The sequence below is a fragment of the Ixodes scapularis genome, unplaced genomic scaffold (genome assembly GCF_016920785.2).
Source record: "Ixodes scapularis isolate PalLabHiFi unplaced genomic scaffold, ASM1692078v2 PGA_scaffold13__105_contigs__length_92229423, whole genome shotgun sequence".
Classification (NCBI taxonomy): Eukaryota; Metazoa; Arthropoda; class Arachnida; order Ixodida; family Ixodidae; genus Ixodes; species Ixodes scapularis.
The window spans coordinates 46,977,098-46,998,068 of NW_024609839.1; the positions used below are offsets into that span (position 1 = coordinate 46,977,098).

The following is a 20,971-nucleotide window of genomic DNA, read 5'->3' on the forward strand; positions in this document are numbered from 1 at the left end:
CCAAATTAGAACGCGCTATGGGTTGGATTGTTTCAGCTGAATACAGCCAACAACATTTATACTAATTTTAGATTCTCTCCTGTTTTAGCCGGCTTGAAGGGGATTTACCTTAGCTATTATTTGTAAACAGAAAATAGTTGCTACGCGCATATGTTTTACGTTTATTAATATTTTCCTTTTTTGATTATTACGTTCATTAGCCGCATTGGCGCTGCAAGCGGGAAACGTAAGCGCGCCGCGCCGCGTTGCGAAACCCCTAATCTTTAAGCCGTCGACAACAACCTTGTCGCGTTTGGATCCCCAATTTATCAGGGGAACCCAAACGTTGGGGCTTCCTATCCTAAAACTCTCTAATAAGTGCAATACTCACTGGCCTATGATGAGGGATCGGTGACCGAGTCGGGGTTAGCGCATACCAGCCCGGAGCGCGTGGAGCGAAAACTCGCGCTGCAGAACCCAGGGATCCTGGGTTAAATTTCCACCCCTGTCCGTTTCGATCTGGTTGAGCATCGTAGCGGCTTGCGGTCATGTATCACTACTGCGTGGTGCACGTTAAAGACACCAAGCTGGCGGTTGTACCGCACTGGCTAAATTGCTCATCTTCAGCCGACACATCAGACGCCCACTAAGGCAGACTAACCTCCGGCTGTATAAACATACACACAACAATTTGCTTTTCCTTGGCCTACCAACTAATCAACTGACGAGGAGTGAAGGAAAATAGGCCACGAGTTAAAAATGTTTTTTCTTACGAATAGTGAAAAAACAACTGGAGATTCGTTCTAAACATTTGGACGGTTTCTACTCACTCAAAATTGCTGCGGAAATGAATAATAAGTGCTTGGGCTGTGGGTACCTACTACCCAGTAATGTATACTTGAGATGCATATGAACTAAAACGATTGCGATCGGCTACCTCTAATACGTTCTGGCGCCCAGGGCACCGACGCCAAGTGCTGGGATAATGTGGGACACTACCTTTGCCTCCCACAGTCGATTTCCCCAGGCCGGTTTGGGAGACCTGATGGGGCTCAGGGGAAAACAGGCCACAGTGGAAACCAGGCCGGCAAGCTGAACTGTGATTGCTTCCTTATGCAAGTTATATGCCCTGTTGTCGCTTTCACTGCGTCTCTCGATATAGAGAGAAAGGGAAATAGAGAGAGAGAGAGAAAATGGAACATTGAAAGGCAGATGGGTAAGCTTGAGACATAGCTTCCTCTGAATTTCGTGCCAGAGCAATAGACCACCAGGCCGCGGTACAAGAAAGAGGAGAAGCGGCTCAGGAATCGTAGTGGCCGCATGAAAAACCACCGTTTTTTTTTTTTTTTTTGTGGCAGAAGCGAAAGCGAAAACTTGGCTTCCTCCATAATTTTTGTTTTGTACAGCTTACCCTTCTCTCCTAGTGGGTGGAGTAGTAAGTAAGAGATCGGGCCAGGGGACTGGGAAAGGAGGCGAAATCCTAGGCGGTAGGCCCGATGGACAAAAGGGTTTTGGGACAAAAGAAATCAAGGAAAAACGTATGTTTAGCAAATCACCCGCGTATTCACTAGAGTGGCGTAACTCGCTTTCGTCACGTCCTCTCGTTCTCTCTCTCCCAGTTTTGGCGACCGGTTCTGGCGTGGAAGACGGAGGCTTCGCCCTATATAGGAGACTATGCCTGACCTTACCTTACGGCATCTCCGCCATTTCTCTATATATTTCCCTCCATTTCAATAGGGCTAAAGGGATAGAAAGAAAATAAAAGACAAGATTGGGTGAGTTGCAGATGAACATACGGAAGTTGTTGAAATGATCAAAGTGATGTTTTCCCACAGCTTATTGGGTCAGTGCCAGGACCGTGTTCCCTGCCGTTGAGGGCTTTATCTGGGACCGTTGCAAGGAAATCGGGCGGAGGGGTGGAAGAAGCGTTTAGAAATAACACGATACAATTATGTCCGCTGCGATTGTTTTACAACGAGCGAGGTGTCTTGTCAAAATTGCCTTCATTTCCTCGATAGCAATACAGAATTAACTTCGAGCTCATAATGCTGCTGACTTGGAAACTCAGCCAATCTCCACCTCTTGCCCCTTACCCCTCTACTAAAAATAATTGAAGTTTAAATTAATAAAATCTGGGTTTGGGATGTGCGCAGCCTGAGAGCGTAATACAGTGTACCGTTGTACGGAAGACATTAGAGGGTAGCACGCAGTGCTTTAATTTTATATCACATTTTAGAAATTTACGTGGCACATCAACAAAGCTTTACTGGAACACCCCAACGAAGGACTGAGGGTTAATTTCGGCTACTTGGATGCTTTAAGATGCAACTGAAATATCGGTTACATGGTGCCTTACACGCAATTAGCCTCCGTCAAATGGCAGGCACTGTTGGGACCGAGCGGTTGTCCGGGCACTTTGGGTACGGCAGTGAGCCGAGCGAGGGCAGGAACTCATGTGGAGGCCGGAATCGCGAAAGACCAGGGAGCAGGAGGGGTGTCTCTTATATAATATAACTCTTTATATATACATATGAACAGGTTACATCGTCATCTTGTAAACCCTGAGATGGGGAACGATAAAAAAACGGACGAAAACAACAAAATCTCAAACGCAGCTGAAGTTTTATTGATAGAAGCATACCAATAAATTGCCTTCATTTCCTCGATAGCAATACAGAATTAACTTCGAGCTCATAATGCTGCTGACTTGGAAACTCAGCCAATCTCCACCTCTTCCCCTTACCCCTCTACTAAAAATAATTGAAGTTTAAATTAATAAAATCTGGGTTTGGGATGTGCGCAGCCTGAGAGCGTAATACAGTGTACCGTTGTACGGAAGACATTAGAGGGTAGCACGCAGTGCTTTAATTTTATATCACATTTTAGAAATTTACGTGGCACATCAACAAAGCTTTACTGGAACACCCCAACGAAGGACTGAGGGTTAATTTCGGCTACTTGGATGCTTTAAGATGCAACTGAAATATCGGTTACATGGTGCCTTACACGCAATTAGCCTCCGTCAAATGGGCTTCTATCAATAAAACTTCAGCTGCGTTTGAGATTTTGTTGTGTTCGTCCGTTTTTTTATCGTTCCCCATCTCAGGGTTTACAAGATGACGATTGATTACCAGCTCGCCTGCACTCTCTCACTGCTTACAATTCTACTACCTGAAGCAGGTTTCGTCTTCCCTTCTCCTTCCTTTGTGTCAAACCTTCCACCACCTTCTCAACGAGCCTTGGCGTTTTTAACGCTGTGCAAGATCGGTCAGCGACTGAGTGACCTCCAGACGGATGTGAGCTACTTTGGGCTCTGCCTAAGGAAGAGGTTTGTGGATCCCAGCCTTTTCGGCTATCTCACTCAGCGGAATCTCCCTTGGCGGCACCAGAAGAGGATCCTAAAGGCCTCTCGGAATGTGGCAGATCAGCAACTTCGTGAGCTCTTTGAGCTCGCTGATGTGTTGTGGAAAGGTGTGTTGGGTGAGGGGTTCCGCAGTTCTGTGGAGTTCGACGGTTGGAACTCTCTTCGGCTTGCAAGCTTTCGTTCCTCGTGGGCCGCCAAGAAAAGAGAGGTCTTGAAGAAACAAGACTCGACGAGGAAAAGGTCAGCTTTATCGGCTTCTGTGGAACGTTTTTTCAATCCTGAAAGTGTTGTACTCTCTCAGACTTCTCAGGCAATTTTAAATGAAGGTCCAAAGTTTTGCCTGGATGTGAAACCGTCACGGTTTGATTTGTGCTCGAATGTGCATGCTATTAGTACCAAAATTCCTACGCCAGAGGATAGAACGACTTTTGTAAATCATTCCTTGAGCAAGCTGAGCGTTCTGGTAGATTCGTCCTTCCCGGTTGAGCAAAGAAATTTCAGGAGAGTGTCGGCTTTGAAAAGGGAGTTGAAAGATAACTCTTTGACCCTGCTCCAGACTGACAAGAGTGGCTTGTTTGCAGTGCTCTCGGATGGTAATTTTAATGAGAAAGCTTTGGTGGCTGTTTCCGAGTTATTTGTAAAGAGTGATGAAAATGTTGCGGTTCTAAAACGGGATGTGTGTAAGATTTTGGCAGAGGAGGACATCACGGCTACGCTAAACAGAGTGAGGGGCGCTTCACGCTCTTCTTTTGGTTTAAAGTTTTTAGTAAAAGATCATAAAGTAGATTTCCCCTTCCGTGTGGTAATTAACGAAAATGGTTCTTGGCAGAAGTCGCTTGCGGTTTTCCTTCAGGGATGTTTGGGCCATGTCACTCTGGAGGGCAGTATTGCCCTTAGGAACTCGGAAGAATTGATCGAGGGCATTTCTCCCCTGCATCGCAGCTCGTGCACGTTGGTGTCCCTGGACATCAAAGATTTGTATTATTCTTTAGATAGCGTGTTGTTGCTGGAAAGGGTTAGGGAGCTTTTAGAAAATAATTTGGTCTCTTTTCAGGCCAAAGCGGGTATTTCTGTAGATGCGGTACTGGAGCTTCTGACGTGCTATCTGAGGGCAACTGTGCTTAACTTTAATGGTGACAGTTATATACAGCGGAAAGGTGTATCCATCGGTTCGGCGGTGGCTCCCGTGTTGACTGAGTTTTATCTTAACACTCTTGACAAGAAAATAACAAATTTTATTGGCTGTTTGGATGGAGAAAGGTTTCTGGTTCGGAGGTTTGTTGATGATATCTTGGTTTGTGCTCCGAATCAGCTTTTTGCTACTCAGATCCATGATTTTATTTTGACCGCTGCACCGGAATTAAAATTCACCTCTGAATCAGCGAAAGATGGGAAGTTACAGTTTTTGGACTTGCAACTATTTAATAAAGGGGGGCTTTGTTGGTCTTATGGTAGGGAAACCGTAAAGAAGGTTCTTTCTAGATGGAGTGCTCATTCTAAACTGGTAAAAGGGGGGGTGGTGAGATCATTAATTGGCAGTGCACTGAAAAAATCTTGTTCTCATTGTGTTGGTAACGCTTTCGACGTTCAAACCAAACGTCTACTGTCAGCGGGTTATAGTTTGGATTTTATCGTTTCTAGTGCACGTAGACTGCTTGTACGCGCGTCGGTGACCGCTGAGAGGGTTCAAGGTAGAGCTTTTGCTGTAATTCCTTATTTTCATGGTTTTTCTCATAGCCTAAAGGCCTTGGGTGCGAAGTTTAACGTTAATGTAGTTTTTAGGACGGACTTCCGTTTAGACAGGCTTACTCCGTTTTCCTTCAGACGTGAGCGATGTTGCGGGAAAAAACACAGAGATCCCTCAGTCTCCTGTGTCACAGAGGTAGTCTACAAGATCCCCTTTGACTGTGGATTGTGTTATGTTGGTCAGACGGGCCGTTGTTTGAATGACCGACTTGGGGAGCATAAAAGGTGTGTAAAAAATTTGGCGCAGAATTCTGAATTGGTTAATCATGTTAGTTCTTGTAATTTTTGTTCCCCTCTTTGGGAAAAAACTTCTGTGTTGTGTAACGAAAAAGAATTGTTCAGAAGGCTAATTAAGGAGACTTTATGCATTCGCGAACGGGGGAATTGTGTCAGCCAGCCGTCCTTGGTGATCACTGATCGAATGAAAGAGTTTTTGCTTGTTTGACGGGAGCTTTGTAAACCTTGAAAAAGGGGGGGGGGGGGGGGGACCGGGAAGCGTTTGCTTCGAGTAAGAAATTTGGGGATTAGGCTTTAGCGGTTTGGAGGTCACCATGTGTGGTGACCGTGGGGTTGTTGTTGTTCGAGTGGTCGGCGCCTTTTCCGGGGTTTGTTGGAGCCGGGGAGTGGCTTAGGCTGTCTGGGGTGAACGTGTTGGCCGTCTTGTTTTTGCTTTTGAGTTTTTGTTGCCCTTTCTCTTTTCCTTTTGTGTAAAAGTATATTTATTGGTATGCTTCTATCAATAAAACTTCAGCTGCGTTTGAGATTTTGTTGTGTTCGTCCGTTTTTTTATCGTTCCCCATCTCAGGGTTTACAAGATGACGATTGATTACCAGCTCGCCTGCACTCTCTCACTGCTTACAAAAAGGTTACATCATCTCAAGAACACATTCGAGAACACACGCTAGCAGCGTCCTGCTGCTCATTTTATAATGTCACCTTTCCCCATATCCCTAGTAGGGAATCCCCAGGGTTCAGGCCTTCACCAAGACTGTGGGGCTAGTGTCCCTAACATTCAGGTATGCCCTTCCCCTCTCTCTCTCACTGCCACACGCGACACACACACGAAAGGGCCAGACATCCTTGGCCGCGGTGTTGCCGGTCAATGTCGGCGGACAATGGTGCCATCGAAGTCGAGGAAGGCGGAAGACATCCATAATTGCAGGCGTCCTGGCTTCCGTGTGTTAGGGGATAATCCCATGGGCGATCTAAGCTAGGAAAATTGAGTAAACCCCCCTCCTTTGTCAAGGACGTCCCAAGGCTGTCGTGTCGCCGTGCGTCGAGGTCAGACAAAAGAAGCAAGGAGAGGGACCGGACGGCAAAGTCCGCCAGATGACACTGGCGTGGGTCAGCCCGATGATCCCTTGGAGAAGGTCACGTCGTCCCCGGAAACCAAGGTGCGTTGGCGACTTCAGGGCGCCTCTCGCTCTGTCTCCGGGCGCAGCTGACCGTAGCCACCTGTCGACGATGCTCCAGGGCGTTCACCCGTGCCGGTCGGTTTGGAAGGGCAACGTCGTCTCCTGGGGCCTTTCGCAACAGCACCTATCCCGGGATTCGCAACCGCACCTGAGTATGCTAGGCCGACGCTTCACCTCGAAGCCACCAAGGTGGCCTTATATGTCAAGCATGATTTTCATTGAAGGAACCCTGCAACATAAAAGTATTTCCCAAAACTTTTTGGCGCTGTGTATTTTCCGCACGCGTTTATTTCGGTGAACGCTTGCACTGCCGAAGATGCAAGAAGATGCGGTCAATTTGATGGAATTCCTTTTAAAATATTGATACTAGAATCTCATATATTATATGCCGCACAAAAAAAAAAAAAACCCTTCAGGCCTCATCGGAGGTATGATATAATTTAGCACACCTGGGCGCTTTCTGACGTGCCGCCGAAATCTGAGCCTTCTACAATATAAGGCACGTCTTCGAAGGTAAATTCATAATATGTGGTTTAATATGTGGTTTTTAATAAAAAAAGACGCTTGAAGACACTAACAATTATATCCTTATATTGGCACACGATGTATTGTTTGTCATATTAAATTTTTGGTTGCGAGGTTGGACGCATTTTGAGGCTGGTATGTGTTGGACCGTGTGCTCCAAAAATAAATTCATAATTTAGCAAAAAAAAACAAAAAAACTTGAAACATTGAAATTAGGATGGAGAGTAAAATTTACAATTGTTAAGAGCGCCATTCAAATCATCTTGATTTTAGACACACTGAACTTAAAATGATGTCACGCGTTGCCCCGCTAAATATAGCGGATAAATATTCGCGCTAAAATTAGCATTAATGCGTTTCACGCGACGTGGAAGCGTCACGGGACACCGCTTTTAGAAAAAGTTTGCTAAACATTTTTTTTTAGAAAAGTTTTAAAATTTTTAAACTTTTCTTCTAAAATTTTTACGGTATGATCTTCAGCAGATCATACCGTGAAAGCGTACACCGGATCCACTAGGGAACCTGCCAAATGACAGCTGTCGGGCAAGAGGGAACACCAGAACGAAGTCAAATATATAGAACTTTTACTATGATTCCTAATGGATTGACTGAAGTGAACCATCGCTTTTGGTCCTGTTTATACAGTCCAATGAGATTAGAGTTGTCTCAGCTGCTGTGTTTGTTCCGGGTATGGGCCGTGTGTGCACAGCAGCCATCACTCAGGAAGGCCGGCAAGATCGCTTGCACTCTAAACACTGTCAACTGTCAGCGACAAATCTTGAGCACTTTTTCGAAAACAATACAGGATGCAGGTACTGATACTTATGCTCGTGGTGGCCCTTTTGAAGGTGAGAGGCGCAACGTCATATCAACCAGAAATTAGGTGGTGCAGTGGACCCCCCATGAGTAAGTTTACGAAGGACCTGATATCGTTATTTTTTGTTTATTCGTGATATATTAAATACGATGTCAACCGCATCACTTCTATTGGCGACGGAAAACCAAGGTTTCTATCTTTGACTTCATGACAATCATTATCGATTGCCAGCGACAATTTCGTTGGTCAGTATATAAAGCAGTGTGGAAGATTGTAGTCATCACGTCCTTATAGCAAAGCCGCCACGACCGCAAAGCCGTCAAACTTAGCAGTCTGACATTAAGCTTATTTCCAATAATGTAGGTAGGAGTGATCATACTCAAGATGCCATAGTGATATTTTGGCCAAAAGGCCACCCAGAGCGTCGTGTTTCGCCAGACATATCGCGACTAGCCTTCTATGTAGTGACTAAGTCTGCGAGTTCAGCACAAGAACCTGTCTTCAACACTGGGAGACCTGAAAATACGCTTGCTTCCGCAGAGCTATGGTCCCTAGATAAACTGCCTAGTCCTCCGTCCACTGCCCTCCCTCCGTCCCCCTTCGTTGAGAGCTCTGGAATAAAAGCTCGCGGCGGCGCTGCGAGGAATCGGCCTGCTAAAATATAACAGTTACCAAGAGAAAAAAGAGAAAAATCTGGAGATCATACGTTTGACACAAGGAAATGTCCGCTTTGCAGATTAATTATTTACACCTACCGTTCAGAAGCCTTAGCCGCTATCGCCTTGCTGCTTTGTATCTGTTCATTGCTTTGGTGTAAAATTTGGAAATGAGGAGGATGAATAACTTGAGTATACTTTTTGTCTTCGCCTCTGGATGGATATCACAGCCTAACAATGGTACATCTGTCTTTGCTAATAAGCAGAGTAGTCAACAATATGTTTCTCAATAAGTTTGTTGAGACGGAAGAATGTTGTGAGAGAGGAAGGTAGCAGCTACAACAGCACGCCGATTGCGCGCAGCACCCCCTGGAATATCTTCCACGGTGCTGCCTTTTCGCTACTTGGAGACGGGTATTCGAAAGGGAGACTAGCCAGCCTTTCTAGGGACCATTGCAGAGCAGCTCCTTCGATAAATTGTTTATGATTGGGGAGACAAAACCAGGAATCTTCGCGGGTCTAAGCGTGGCTCGCGGCTACTGTAAATGTTTCAAGCCCAAAGCCGGGCAAGTTTAGACGGAAGTGATATGAGAAACAATTCAGCACACGGATTTGGCTACAATGAGTCATCACGTGTTAGGGACACTCCACGCTCGAAAAAGCAATCGTCGTTTTTGTTTTCTTTTTCTCTCGGAATTAAAACGAGATTCGAAATAATACCAATATGGAAACTTTTCTTTGGGGTATTACTTCAAATCGTGAAGTTTGATTTGCGCCAATATCCTTTCGAAGCAGCTTGAGAAAAATCGCCGATGTCGTGTTCGCGCTAAGATTGTCGAGCACTGCACATCAAAGAAGCCAGGCAAACGTGGCATTAGGGTCATTCATATATCGCGTATCTATGCACACACTTTAGCTCGAGGTAATGTTATGCTTCCAGGCTTTTGCCACAGTAAAGGTCAAGGTGACACTTATATCCTAGAGATAATGCAGGCTACGGTAGCAACCATATTGTTAGGAAGAAAGAAGAAGTGAGGCTCAACCAAAAAGCCCCGTGCATCCCGGGCAGCAGCGGAAACGCTCGAGGTGTGCTCGGACGATTGCTCGAACGGTTGTACTGGCGACACCATCATAGTCGAATCTCTCTTCTTTGTCTTAAACTCATCTATTCACCAAGAGTCTGACAGATTGGTGGAGGTGGGGGTATCCTTACCTCTCGCAATCGATGTCTAGACTTGGAGCTTCGTAGCTGACGCATGGACCGTCCATTCGCCATGCCCGATGAAGAAGAAAACGCGATCAGGCCGAGGCTCCTACTGTGACCATCAAACACCCCCAGCGGGACCCTCCGATACTTCCGGGATGTCCTGACTCAGACATGGAGGACTGGCTAAATAATTATGAACGGTTAAGCCAGCGCAACGGGTGAAATGACTCATTCAAGCTCGCCAGTTGTGTTTTCCCTCAAGGATACTTCCCTTCGGTGGTTCGACAACGATGAGGAAGCCGTAATTTTATGGGACGGCTTCAAGACAGCTTTTGCGGAGGCTTTTGGTCAACCGGAACACCATAAACTGAAAGCACGAGATGAACTGCTCCGCCTTTACCAATCAACAGCCGAGACATCAGCAGCTAATATTGAAGATGTCCTCCGACTGTGAGGCCGAGTCGAACCCCACATCCCAACAATTAATTTCCATCGTTGCTCCGAAATCTCCGCAAACCGTGGTCCAGCTCGTCTCAGAATGTTGGAAGTATAACCAACTGAACGACGCGCGAATATTTAAGAGGCCCTTCGATCGTCTTCCTGGGGTGTCTCATGGGTCATACCCCGACAACACCCTTTCAACCATGATACGCACCATCATCCGAGAAAAGTTGAGATTTTTTCTGGGACAAGAGTGTGGACCATCGCCCCCTTCGGAACCCTCCGGTCATCGCCTTGACATCCATTCCTCGGTTCGTGACGAGGTTCGTGCTGCCCTAGAGCCCCTGCCGAACGCCCCTTTTGTCTACAGACCAGCCACACCCCCCGCAACACCGTTGTGCGCATACCAGCCATGTCCACCTCCATCCGCCTCATCATCCTGGCAACCTCGTCAATACAGCAATACCGCAATACAGTAGAGCAATAACTCCGAAAACCGCCGCTCTTCCTATGACCACCGCCGTAATGATAACTCCTCTTTCCGGCACTTCCCTGATTCTCGCATATCCTATTCAGACAACAATAACGCCGGACAAAATCTTCATGACCGCCACTCGCCCAGCCCCGCCGCGCCAGCACAGTCCCGCAGTGGTCGTTCACCGTCACCCTATGCTAATCGCCGCCGCTCAGTTTCGCCCTTCAATGATCCTTAGCCCTTCCACCTCGCACCAGTCAAACTAAACCCAGCAGCCTGCATCGACAATGAAGGTCAGGCTGCACTTTCACAAATTATATAAAATCTTCCGTTACTGGGACCGAGGAACATAACTGTACAAATGGGACGGCAAAATTTTCACGCTTTGATGGACACTGGAGCAGCGAAATCCTGCATTCCTGAACGTGTTCGAAGGCGCTTGCGCGAAGTCCTCACTCCCCACTCTGGGGCATCTGTTGCGTATAGGAAATGGCGAAATAGTGCAGCCGCTAGGATATTGTACAGCATCATTGCAGGCGGGTCGCAACCGATATGTGGTAATGTTTACCGCGCTCTTGAGCTGCATCGCAGACGTCATTCTTGTGTGGGATATTTTATCTTCAACCGCCGCTTTCATTGACTGCGCCAACCGTGAAATTCACTTTAACTTTACAGACGACCCCAGTCTCCATTCTGATGAGTCACCCGCGGCTCTTCACATCGACGATGATTTGCTCCTGCCACCAGAGGTCGGCATTTTAGGTCGCCCTCACTCACCCTCACAGCCACACTCACCTAGCCCCTCACTCATCCTCACCCTCACAGCTACACTCACCTTCAGGCCCTCACTCACCCTCACCCTCACAGTCACACTCACCTTCAGCCCTTCACTCACCCTCACTGAACCTCACGGCCCTCACGCACTCACCGCCCTCACAGCCCTCACGCCCCTCACGGCCCTCACGCCCCTCACCGCCCTCACGGCCCTCACGCCCCTCACTCACTCATGGCCCTCACGAAACTCACCGCCCTCACGCCACTCACCGCCCTCACGGCCCTCACCGCCCTCACCGCCCTCACGGCCCTCACCGCCCTCACGCACTCATAGCCCTCACCGCCCTCACCGCCCTCACGGCCCTCACCGCCCTCACGGCCCTTACGGCCCTCACGCCACTCACCGCCCTCACCCCACTCAACGCCCTCACGCCACTCACCGCCCTTACGCCACTCACCGCCCTCACGCCACTCACCGCCCTCACCGCCCTCACGCCCCTCACCGCCCTCTCGGCCATCACACCCCTCACGCCCCTCACGTACTGATGGCCCTCACGCCACTCAGGCCAGCTTCAGATGGGGCAATTTCTCCCAGAAACTTTACGTCGCAACACCAGCAACACGGGCCGCCCGCGATCACACGCAGCAACCAATTGCTGCAATTTGCCATCGTCACCATAAAATTTTATTTTTCTTGCACTATTTAGACACAATTACGCGTTATAAACGTGTTTTTATGCATTTAAATCTCGTTAAGATTATCTCGGGTGGAAGGGAAGACGACGGCCCGTGCTGGGCTAGGACGACAACCAAGCCAGCGAAAAGCAATCACGGACTCTGCTGCCGCGGGCGAATGAAATGGACGACGGCACTCAGAAAGGCAAGCCGACACAGCTCCCTCAGGGTTTCGACCCAGAGAGCTACAGAACATCGGAAGGACTATATGACTGGACCGCGATTATAAACGAAATTGCCGCTAGAATTGTTGTTAATGCAGCAAAGATGGAAGAAGAAAACACAATGCTGCGAGAGCGACTCGAGAGGCTCGAAGGACAGGAGAAAACGCGGAAGGCGATCAAGGGAAAAAGGCTAAGACCAAATACTCCAGAGCGGGAGGAATATTCCTCGGCGGATGAGGATATAGCCGATGAACGCGAAGAAACGCCAGGCAAGAACGAGGAAACAGTCACTACTAAAGAGAGCGATGAAACATGCAAGGAAGACGACAGGAACCCGAACCCCTGGATCGATGTCGTCCACAGAAAAAAGAAGAGTAACGCGGGGATCTACAAGATCAAAATTCGCAACGAAAAGCCACGGGAGCCGATGAACGTCGGCCCCGAGACGATAGAACGCACTCTACTCAAAGTTGGCATTCCGCATGAAAACGGAATTAGGATCAGGCATGATAAGAGAAGTGAAGCTTTTGTAATTACTACCAAGAATGAAGGCGAATTCGAGAAACTCAAACAAATTGGGAGTTTTACGAAGAATGATGGCAGCAATGTCGGAGTCAAGGTTATCTCTGGTCTACCCACCAACCACATCAGAGGAGTGATTTATGCATGGAGCGACGAAATCAGCCCTGAAAACTTACGAAATGCAAAATGTGCAACACATAAGATCGTATCTGCCAACTTTATTGGGAAAAGAAACAAGACGGCAATGTTTACCTTCGAGGGGAAGGACCTGCCGGAAAAAGTATATATTGGCCAGGTCATAAGGCCAGTGGTACCCTACACACCCAGACCCGTTGTCTGCTTCCGGTGTCACAAGATCGGGCACAAAGCTGACGAGTGCAAAAGCAAAAACGAAGCATGCAGGAACTGCGGCAAAACGCACACCGCAGATGTCGGGAACAACTGCAGCGCCAACCCGACTTGTGCAAATTGTGGTGGGGAACATCTGGCCTTCAGCTACCAATGCCCCAAAAGGGCGCCGATAAAGGCCGATGTCGCACCTCGAACAAAAGGACAGGTGGTCGACAAGACAGCGCTAAAAGTGCCGATCTACACACCGGTAAAGGGGCAAGCACCGACGAGTGCATCAACAACGATTCAGATGCGGGAGATGGCACAAGAGACAACGGAGAAAACTATCGATCAAGCCAACACACGAACAAACGCCAAGAAGTCTTTTGCTGCAGTTATAAAGGCTGATGCGAAGAAGGTGGCAATTTTCAAAGAAGCCATGGAAGATTGCGTCGAAGCAATAACGGCGGCGGTCACATCGGCCATCATAACAGCCATGGAGACAGCCACACAAAATATGGAAAGAGCATTCCGCCAGCTGTAGAATGTCCGGGTGGGAACCACCACAAAAGACATTTTGGATTATTCAATGGAATTGTAGAGGAATCAAGGGGAAGATAAACGAACTGAAGTGTAGGATTGAATCTTGGGGAGAAAGAGCCCCCGATGCCATCCTTCTACAAGAGGCAAGACACCCGGAGATGAAGATCCGGGGATACACAACATACAATGTTTGCACGGCAATCACGAACCAAACAAAACAGAAAAAAGAAGGATTAGCCACAATCTTAATTAAAGAGGAGCACCCGCAAAGTCAAATTGATACATCATGGGGCTGTGGAGAAGATCAGGAGGTTACGGGCGCTAAATTTACAATGGGAAAGAAAACAATCTTTATTTACTCTTTCTACACAAGACCAAACATGGGAGACGAGAGTTTCAGGTGGGTCAACAACTGCACGGAAGACCAAACATTTATCGGGGGAGATTTCAACGCAGAACATGAACTCTGGGGCAACCTAACCAACAAAAGAGGAGAGCAACTAAAACAGCAAATGCGAAAAAACAGATTTCTCTGCGCTAATCAGCCGGGACAAGCTACGAGAATGGGGAACAAGTACCAATCCGATTCATCTCCGGACAGTTCATGGATTAAAGGACTCTCAGAAGCGGACTGGCAAATCCTAGATGATCCATGGGGTAGCGATCACGCACCCATCGCCATTATGCTACACAACAAGACAATGAAAAAGAGAGAAGTCAGCGTCATTAACTGGGACAAATTTAGGAGTCTACTAACAACTAAGCTTAATACCATCGAACAAAAGACAATTACAGATCTCATACAAGAAGCTGCTGATGAGGCCACACAAAAAATTATAGTCAAAGAAGGCTCCCCAAACCCGGACAATAATCTCCTAAACCTGCAGGAAGGGCGACATAAAGCCTTGCTGAGGTACAGAAGGAAAAAGAATGAAGAAAGACGGAAAGTACTAAATCAGGCCTCAAGGGAAGTAGAAAAGTACACAAGAAATCTCAGAAAACAGATTTGGGAACAACATTGTGGGACTTTCAACAATAAAACAAGCGTCAAGAAGCTATGGGGTACGTACCGAACGATGCTAGGAAAAAAGAAAGGAAAAAACACGGCAAGCAACCTAGCCCTGAAGCTCAACGTTACGGAAGTGGAACTGGCTCAAAAGTTAGGAGAAACCTTTTTTCCACAACCGCAGCAGCAAAGAAAAGAAACAATTGGCGTTGGAGAGAGCAGGGAAGGACAAGATTTGCCATTTACTCGAGAAGAACTCGACTACGCTATCAAGAAGGCTAAAAAGGGCACAGCCCCGGGAACCGATGGCATCACAACGGCGATGCTAAAAAACCTTCCGGAAGAGGCCAAGAGAGCTCTGCTCAGATACTTTAACGAAATATGGGAAGACGGAAAACTACCAGGAAGTTGGAAACACTCGGTCGTGGTGCCCATCCCTAAGCCAAATAAACCCAAGGACAAGATAGAAAACCTAAGGCCCATATCGCTGACGTCAAACATCTGCAAGACGATGGAAAGGATGGTGCTTGGCAGAATCAATTGGACTATAGAGCATGAAAACAGGCTACATCCTATGCAAACAGGCTTCAGAAAGGCACTTTGCACACAGGATAGTTTAGCTCTTCTGCATCACGATCTCACCAGTAAAAAGCCTACTGCAACTCCAAAAATACTGGTCGCTGTAGACATTCGAAAAGCATTCGACTTAGTTCCACATTCCTCTGTCCTAAAGGGTGCCAGATCCTGCGGTATTCAAGGCAAGATGCTCAAATTCATCGAAGAATTCTTGAGGGACAGAACATACTCGGTATGCGTCGGAGAAGAAAGGGGACCAACACAGAGAAACCACATAGGAGTACCGCAAGGGTCAATTTTATCACCAACCCTTTTCAACATAGTTATGACTAGATTGGCCTGGAAACTGGACAATATCAAGAATCTATCTTTCACCATATACGCAGATGACGTCACCCTCTGGACAAAGGGAGGAGTTTACGACCGCCAAGCAAACGCAATTAAAGAAGGATTGAAGGCGATCGAAGAATTCACGCATGAAGTGAGCCTTCAGGCAGCGCCAGACAAGACGGCTCTCATCCTGATCGCCACACCTGGAGGAAGAAAAAAACACGAAGGCAAGCATATCTTCTGTTTGGCAGGGACAAGGCTGCAACCGACAGAGTCAACAAAAATTTTAGGGATGCACATATGCCAGAACGGAAAAGCGAACGATTGGCTTAAAGCGCTTACAAAAAACTGGAACCATACTCTAAGTATTATCAGAAGAACAGCAACGAAGTCATGGGGAGCCAACGAAGAAACGCTAAGAATGCTCATTAAGGCTTTCCTGGTGTCGAAGGCGACTTACGGTTTCAATTACACCACACTCAGTTCAAGTCAGAAAGAATCAATCGAGATCCTTATGCGAAAAGCACAAAGAGTAGTCACCGGTTTACCAAAGCATGCACGGAAAGAGGAAGTAAGAAAATGGGCAGAGCTAAACGAAATTGAAGACGTGGCGGAAGAATCGGCCACAACCCAAAAAGTTCGGCTTCACGGCACCAAGGCAGGGCGCGCGATACTCATTAAAATGAGGAACATATGTCTACAAGTGGAGGAACCAGAGGAAGAACCTCCCCCGTGGGAATCGGCGCTAATCAAAACATACGTACCAGACAAAAGAGACCAGGTCAGGGACAGGGAAACTGCGGGGATGAAGCACCTGAGGAGAGTAAAAAAACTCTAGAAAAAAGAAAACACCCGGGTCATCTACACCGATGCAACAGTTACTAAGGAGGGAAAAGCGGCTTGTGCATGGTTTAACACGACAAAGAACAACTATGGGCGAAGGCTCCTGGAAGAAGGAACCCACGTGAAAAGGGCCGAACTAGAAGCAGTGGCCGACGCCATACAGAGCCACTGCCATGAAGAAAAGAAGACTATATACCTCTTCTCGGACTCTAGAGAGGCCATCGAGGAACTTCGAAACCCATGCACCATGGACAAGGCAGCACAAAAGATCATGATAAACATCAAAGAAGCAAGAAGCAAGGACACCAACTTCTACCTGGAGTGGGTTCCCGGTCACTCAGGGATCCTTGGACAAGACAGGGCCGAGCGGGAAGCCAAGGCGGAGATAATCTTCCAATACTATCGCCACCGATCGACGCTTCCAGCCATCGTGCCCGTCGAGCAACGGGACCCGTTTGACTTCGCTCCTCACGAGGCCAGGGACGTCAATAAGGAACGAAGAAGGGCCAGACTTAATGCACTTAAACCTATCCCTCCTGCCCTACCAACAATGAGGCTCAGTAGGTGGCAAAGGGTTTGCATTAGGAGGTTGCACTCCGAAGCCACGAACGACCCATGTACGCTTAGGAGAAAAGGCATAAGCCAAGATAGCGGCTGCCCCTTCTGCGAACAGACCACAGGAAGCCTAAGGCATATGTTTTGGGAATGCGAGTGCTGGAAAGAAAAGAGGATGAAGCATAAGACCTCAGCAAGGATAATAAGTTATGAAGAATGGACCCAACCATTACAAGCGTTAGAAGATACAGAACGCAATAAGGAGCTGCTTAAGAGTCTCCTAGACTTCATCGCCTCTACAGGAATAAAAAGATTCATCTAGGCACCGCGTAGCAAGCTCCTGTACCGCGCGACCCCTCCCCTCCCCCCCCTCACATTTGTTTAAAGTCTAAAGACTTCAGTCGCAAGACTTTCCTTTTTTTTGTACAATAAACGTTTTCCAACCAACAAGATTAAAACAGATGAACACTGGGCAAGCTTGCGTGCACTCGTCAATGCCCCGCTGTCCCGGGAACTCGCCGAACATTACAGTGGCGACGAGGAAGTGGAAGTGTTGAACTGCTGCCGTCGGACCGTGCGCCTGTTCTGGAATGCCGGTGGTCGGCAAACTAGAGCCGTTTGACACTGAAACGAACTGGAGCGAGTACCGGGAGCGGGTTGAACAGTACTTCATCGCCAACGATGTCAGGGATGAGAAAAGGCGAGCTGTTTTACTTACGTGTTTTGGACCCGCCACATATCCGTTGCTTCGAAATCTTCTGGCTCCTGTCAAACCGTCGGAGGCCAGCCTAGAAACCATTTTTGAGGTATTAGGCGAGCATTTCTCACCGAAGCCTTCGGAAGTCGTCGCAAGCTTTAAGTTCAATTCACGGATGCGTTATGACGGTGAGACAGCGGCGGATTTCTTTGCTCGTCTGAACAAGCTAACGGATGATTGCGGATTCGGCGTGTTCCGAAATAGAATGCTGCGAGACCGCATCGTCGGAGGTATTAACGACGAGATGATACAAAGGCGACTCCTAGAGATTCCAGATTTGACCCTTGACCTGGCAAAAAAGACGGTCGTTGCAATGGAAGCAGCGAAGAAAGATTCGCAGATGCTATCGACGTCTATCCAGCCAAACCTCGCGTCAGCTAACACAGTGTCACGCAATGCAGCTGTGAACCCGAAGCGGACGACTGGCACCATCTCGTGTTTTCGTTGCGGAGGCGAGCATTACGCCACACAGTGCCGTCATGCAAGTACCACTTGTCACAAGTGTCGGGGAAAGGGGCATCCGGCACGAGTGTGCAAGGGGAAGACAGCGGATGCAACCGCCGGCGGCCCGACGACGTCCACTAGAATACCGAGATCGGTCCACACCTTGGACGAAGCGGGCCAGTCGCAAGATGTCTCACTGCCAGAAGTCTTTGAGATGTGGGAAATGACATCTTCTGCAGTCGACGGCCAACCTTTCCGAGTGGAAGTTACGGTGAACGCGACTCCATTGCTGCTGGAACTTGACACGGGAGCTAGCGTGTCTGTTGTGTCTGAGGAGACATTTCGACGCGAATTTCCATCAAGGCAGCTGGACCCGTCGCGCATCATGCTGAAAAGCTATTCAGGTGAATTTTCCCCAGTTCAGGGAAGCCTTACTGCAACGGTGAGACTTGGAAACCGCGAATGTCAGGACAGCCTGTATGTTGTCCCTGGCACCTGCCCATCTCTGCTAGGACGTGGCTGGATGAAAGGCCTTGGCATCAAGCTTTCTAACGCGAAGGATGTCAACTTCGTGACTTCTGTTGCGAACCTCGTTGCTGAATACTCCAGTATCTTTGATGAAGGTCTAGGAACTTTCAAGGGGGTGGCCGCAAAGATAAATCTTCAGGACAACGCCAAACCAAGGTTTTTCAAGCCTCGTTCAGTTCCATTTGCGATGCTTGACAAAGCCAACGAGGAGTTGCAATGCATGGAACGGGAGGGAGTCCTACGTCCAGTGAAGACTTCGGAATGGGCTGCCCCTATTGTACCGGTCCTGAAACAAAATGGGCAGATTCGCATCTGTGGAGACTTCAAAGTCACTGTGAATCCTGTGACTGTACCTGAAAAGTACCCCATCCCGCGAGTGGAGGACCTGTTTGCTAAGCTGAGCGGAGGCGAGAAATTCAGCAAGTTGGACTTAAAAGATGCATACCTACAAGTTAAACTTGATGAGAGGTCGTCACAACTGGTTACCATCAACGCTCCACGAGGTCTGTACCAGTACACTCGCCTGCCGTTCGGTGTGACCTCTGCACCATCGATCTTTCAACGAGACATGGAGAACCTATTGCAAGGACTTAAGCACGTCGTTGTATATTTCGACGACATTCTCGTGACAGGGAAAAACGATCAAGACCACCTGGAAAACCTGAACCAAGTGCTGAGTCGGCTGCAGCAAGCTGGGCTGAAGCTGAAGCTGTGCAAGTGCGATTTCTTGGTTCCCCAGGTTAAATACTTGGGTCATGTCGTTAGCTCTGCGGGATTAAACCAAACCCAGAAAAGACTGACGCAGTACTGAAAGCTCCAAGGCCTACCAATGTAAAAACGCTGCAGAGCTACCTGGGACTGGTCAATTTCTATCGTCGGTTCCTGCCTAACTTGTCCAGCGTTCTACATCCGTTAAACCATCTTCTGGGGGCAAAGACGCCTTGGACTTGGGGTGCGGACCAGGAACAGGCTTTTCGTCAGAGCAAGGAGTTACTGCTGTCTGCCGCGGTATTGGCGCATTATAAACCGAAGAAAGCAGTGGTGCTTATCTGCGATGCGTCGCCGTACGGAATTGGGGCTGTCCTTGCTCACCGAGAAGATTCAGGTGCTGAGAAACCAATTGCGTTTGCATCTAGAAGTCTTCTGCCGGCTGAGCGCAACTACAGTCAGCTTGACAAGGAAGCCCTGGCTCTGATATTTGGTGTGACTAAGTTCCGGCAATACCTGTGGGGCCGTGACTTCGAAGCGGTCACAGACCACAAGCCCTTGCTGGGGCTGCTTGCTGCGGACAAGCCTGTACCTGAGACCTGTTCGCCACGTGTGCTGCGTTGGGCACTGATGCTGTCGGCTTACAGCTACAAACTGGAGTACAGACCTGGTTCACACATAGCAAATGCGGATGCCTTGAGTAGGCTGCCGCTGCCAGTTCCTCCATGTTCCATCGAGCGGCCAGCCGAGGTATTTATGCTCGAGGGGGCCTATCCTCGCGTACTATTTGCGTCTGTCGTGGCTGACGCCACTTCAAAAGACTTGATTTTGTCGAAGCTTCGAGATCATTTGTGGTCTGGAGCTGAGCTGCATGACCCAGACTTAAAACCGTACGCTCCTCGAACAACTCAGCTGTGCGTACAAGAGAACTGTATCCTGTTGGGGTCAAGAGTCGTCATCCCAAGATCCTTACAACCAGAGGTTCTACGACTCTTGCATGAAGGTCATCCAGGGATCGCCAAAATGAAGACCGTGGCTAGGAGTCATCATTAGATGAAGACATTGCGGCTACAGTGCGGGGATGTCGTGTGTGTCAAGAGACTCGCACGACCAGCACCAATGATGCCATGGCCATTCCCAGAAACAGGGCCGTTACCAGGGGGGGGGGGTTAGGGGGTTCTGACCCCCCCCCCCGAAAGTTTTTTCTGGGTACAGCCCTGGTCGGTGCACTGGCAGCCAGCCGATTTTAATCTCCACCTCTACGCACGCGCAGTGGCGCCGGTCGGCTACCGGGTACCAAACCGGGACCGGTTCTCCGGTTTGCTCTAACTCTCCATTATATGCCACCGATGCACATGATTCATAGGCGAAAATAAGACAATAGACACTTTCAAAATGGCCGCCGTTGTCCCCGAAAACCCCCCCCCGAAATTTTTTTCTGGGTACGGCCCTGCCCAGAAAAGCCATGGTCTCGTCTTCATATCGACTTTGCTGGACCAATGAAGAACCGATATCTACTGATCGTGGTCGA

General features: G+C 48.4%; 1 protein-coding gene across 1 annotated transcript; it reads left to right on the plus strand.

Annotated features, from left to right (window-relative positions):
• Positions 1–18,073: 18,073 nt before the first annotated feature.
• On the plus strand, positions 18,074–20,467 carry LOC120840297. Its single transcript, XM_040210745.1, has 2 exons — positions 18,074–18,888; positions 20,353–20,467. The coding sequence occupies exons 1-2, from the start codon at positions 18,074–18,076 to the stop codon at positions 20,465–20,467; spliced, it is 930 nt and encodes a 309-aa protein (XP_040066679.1).
• Positions 20,468–20,971: the final 504 nt, after the last annotated feature.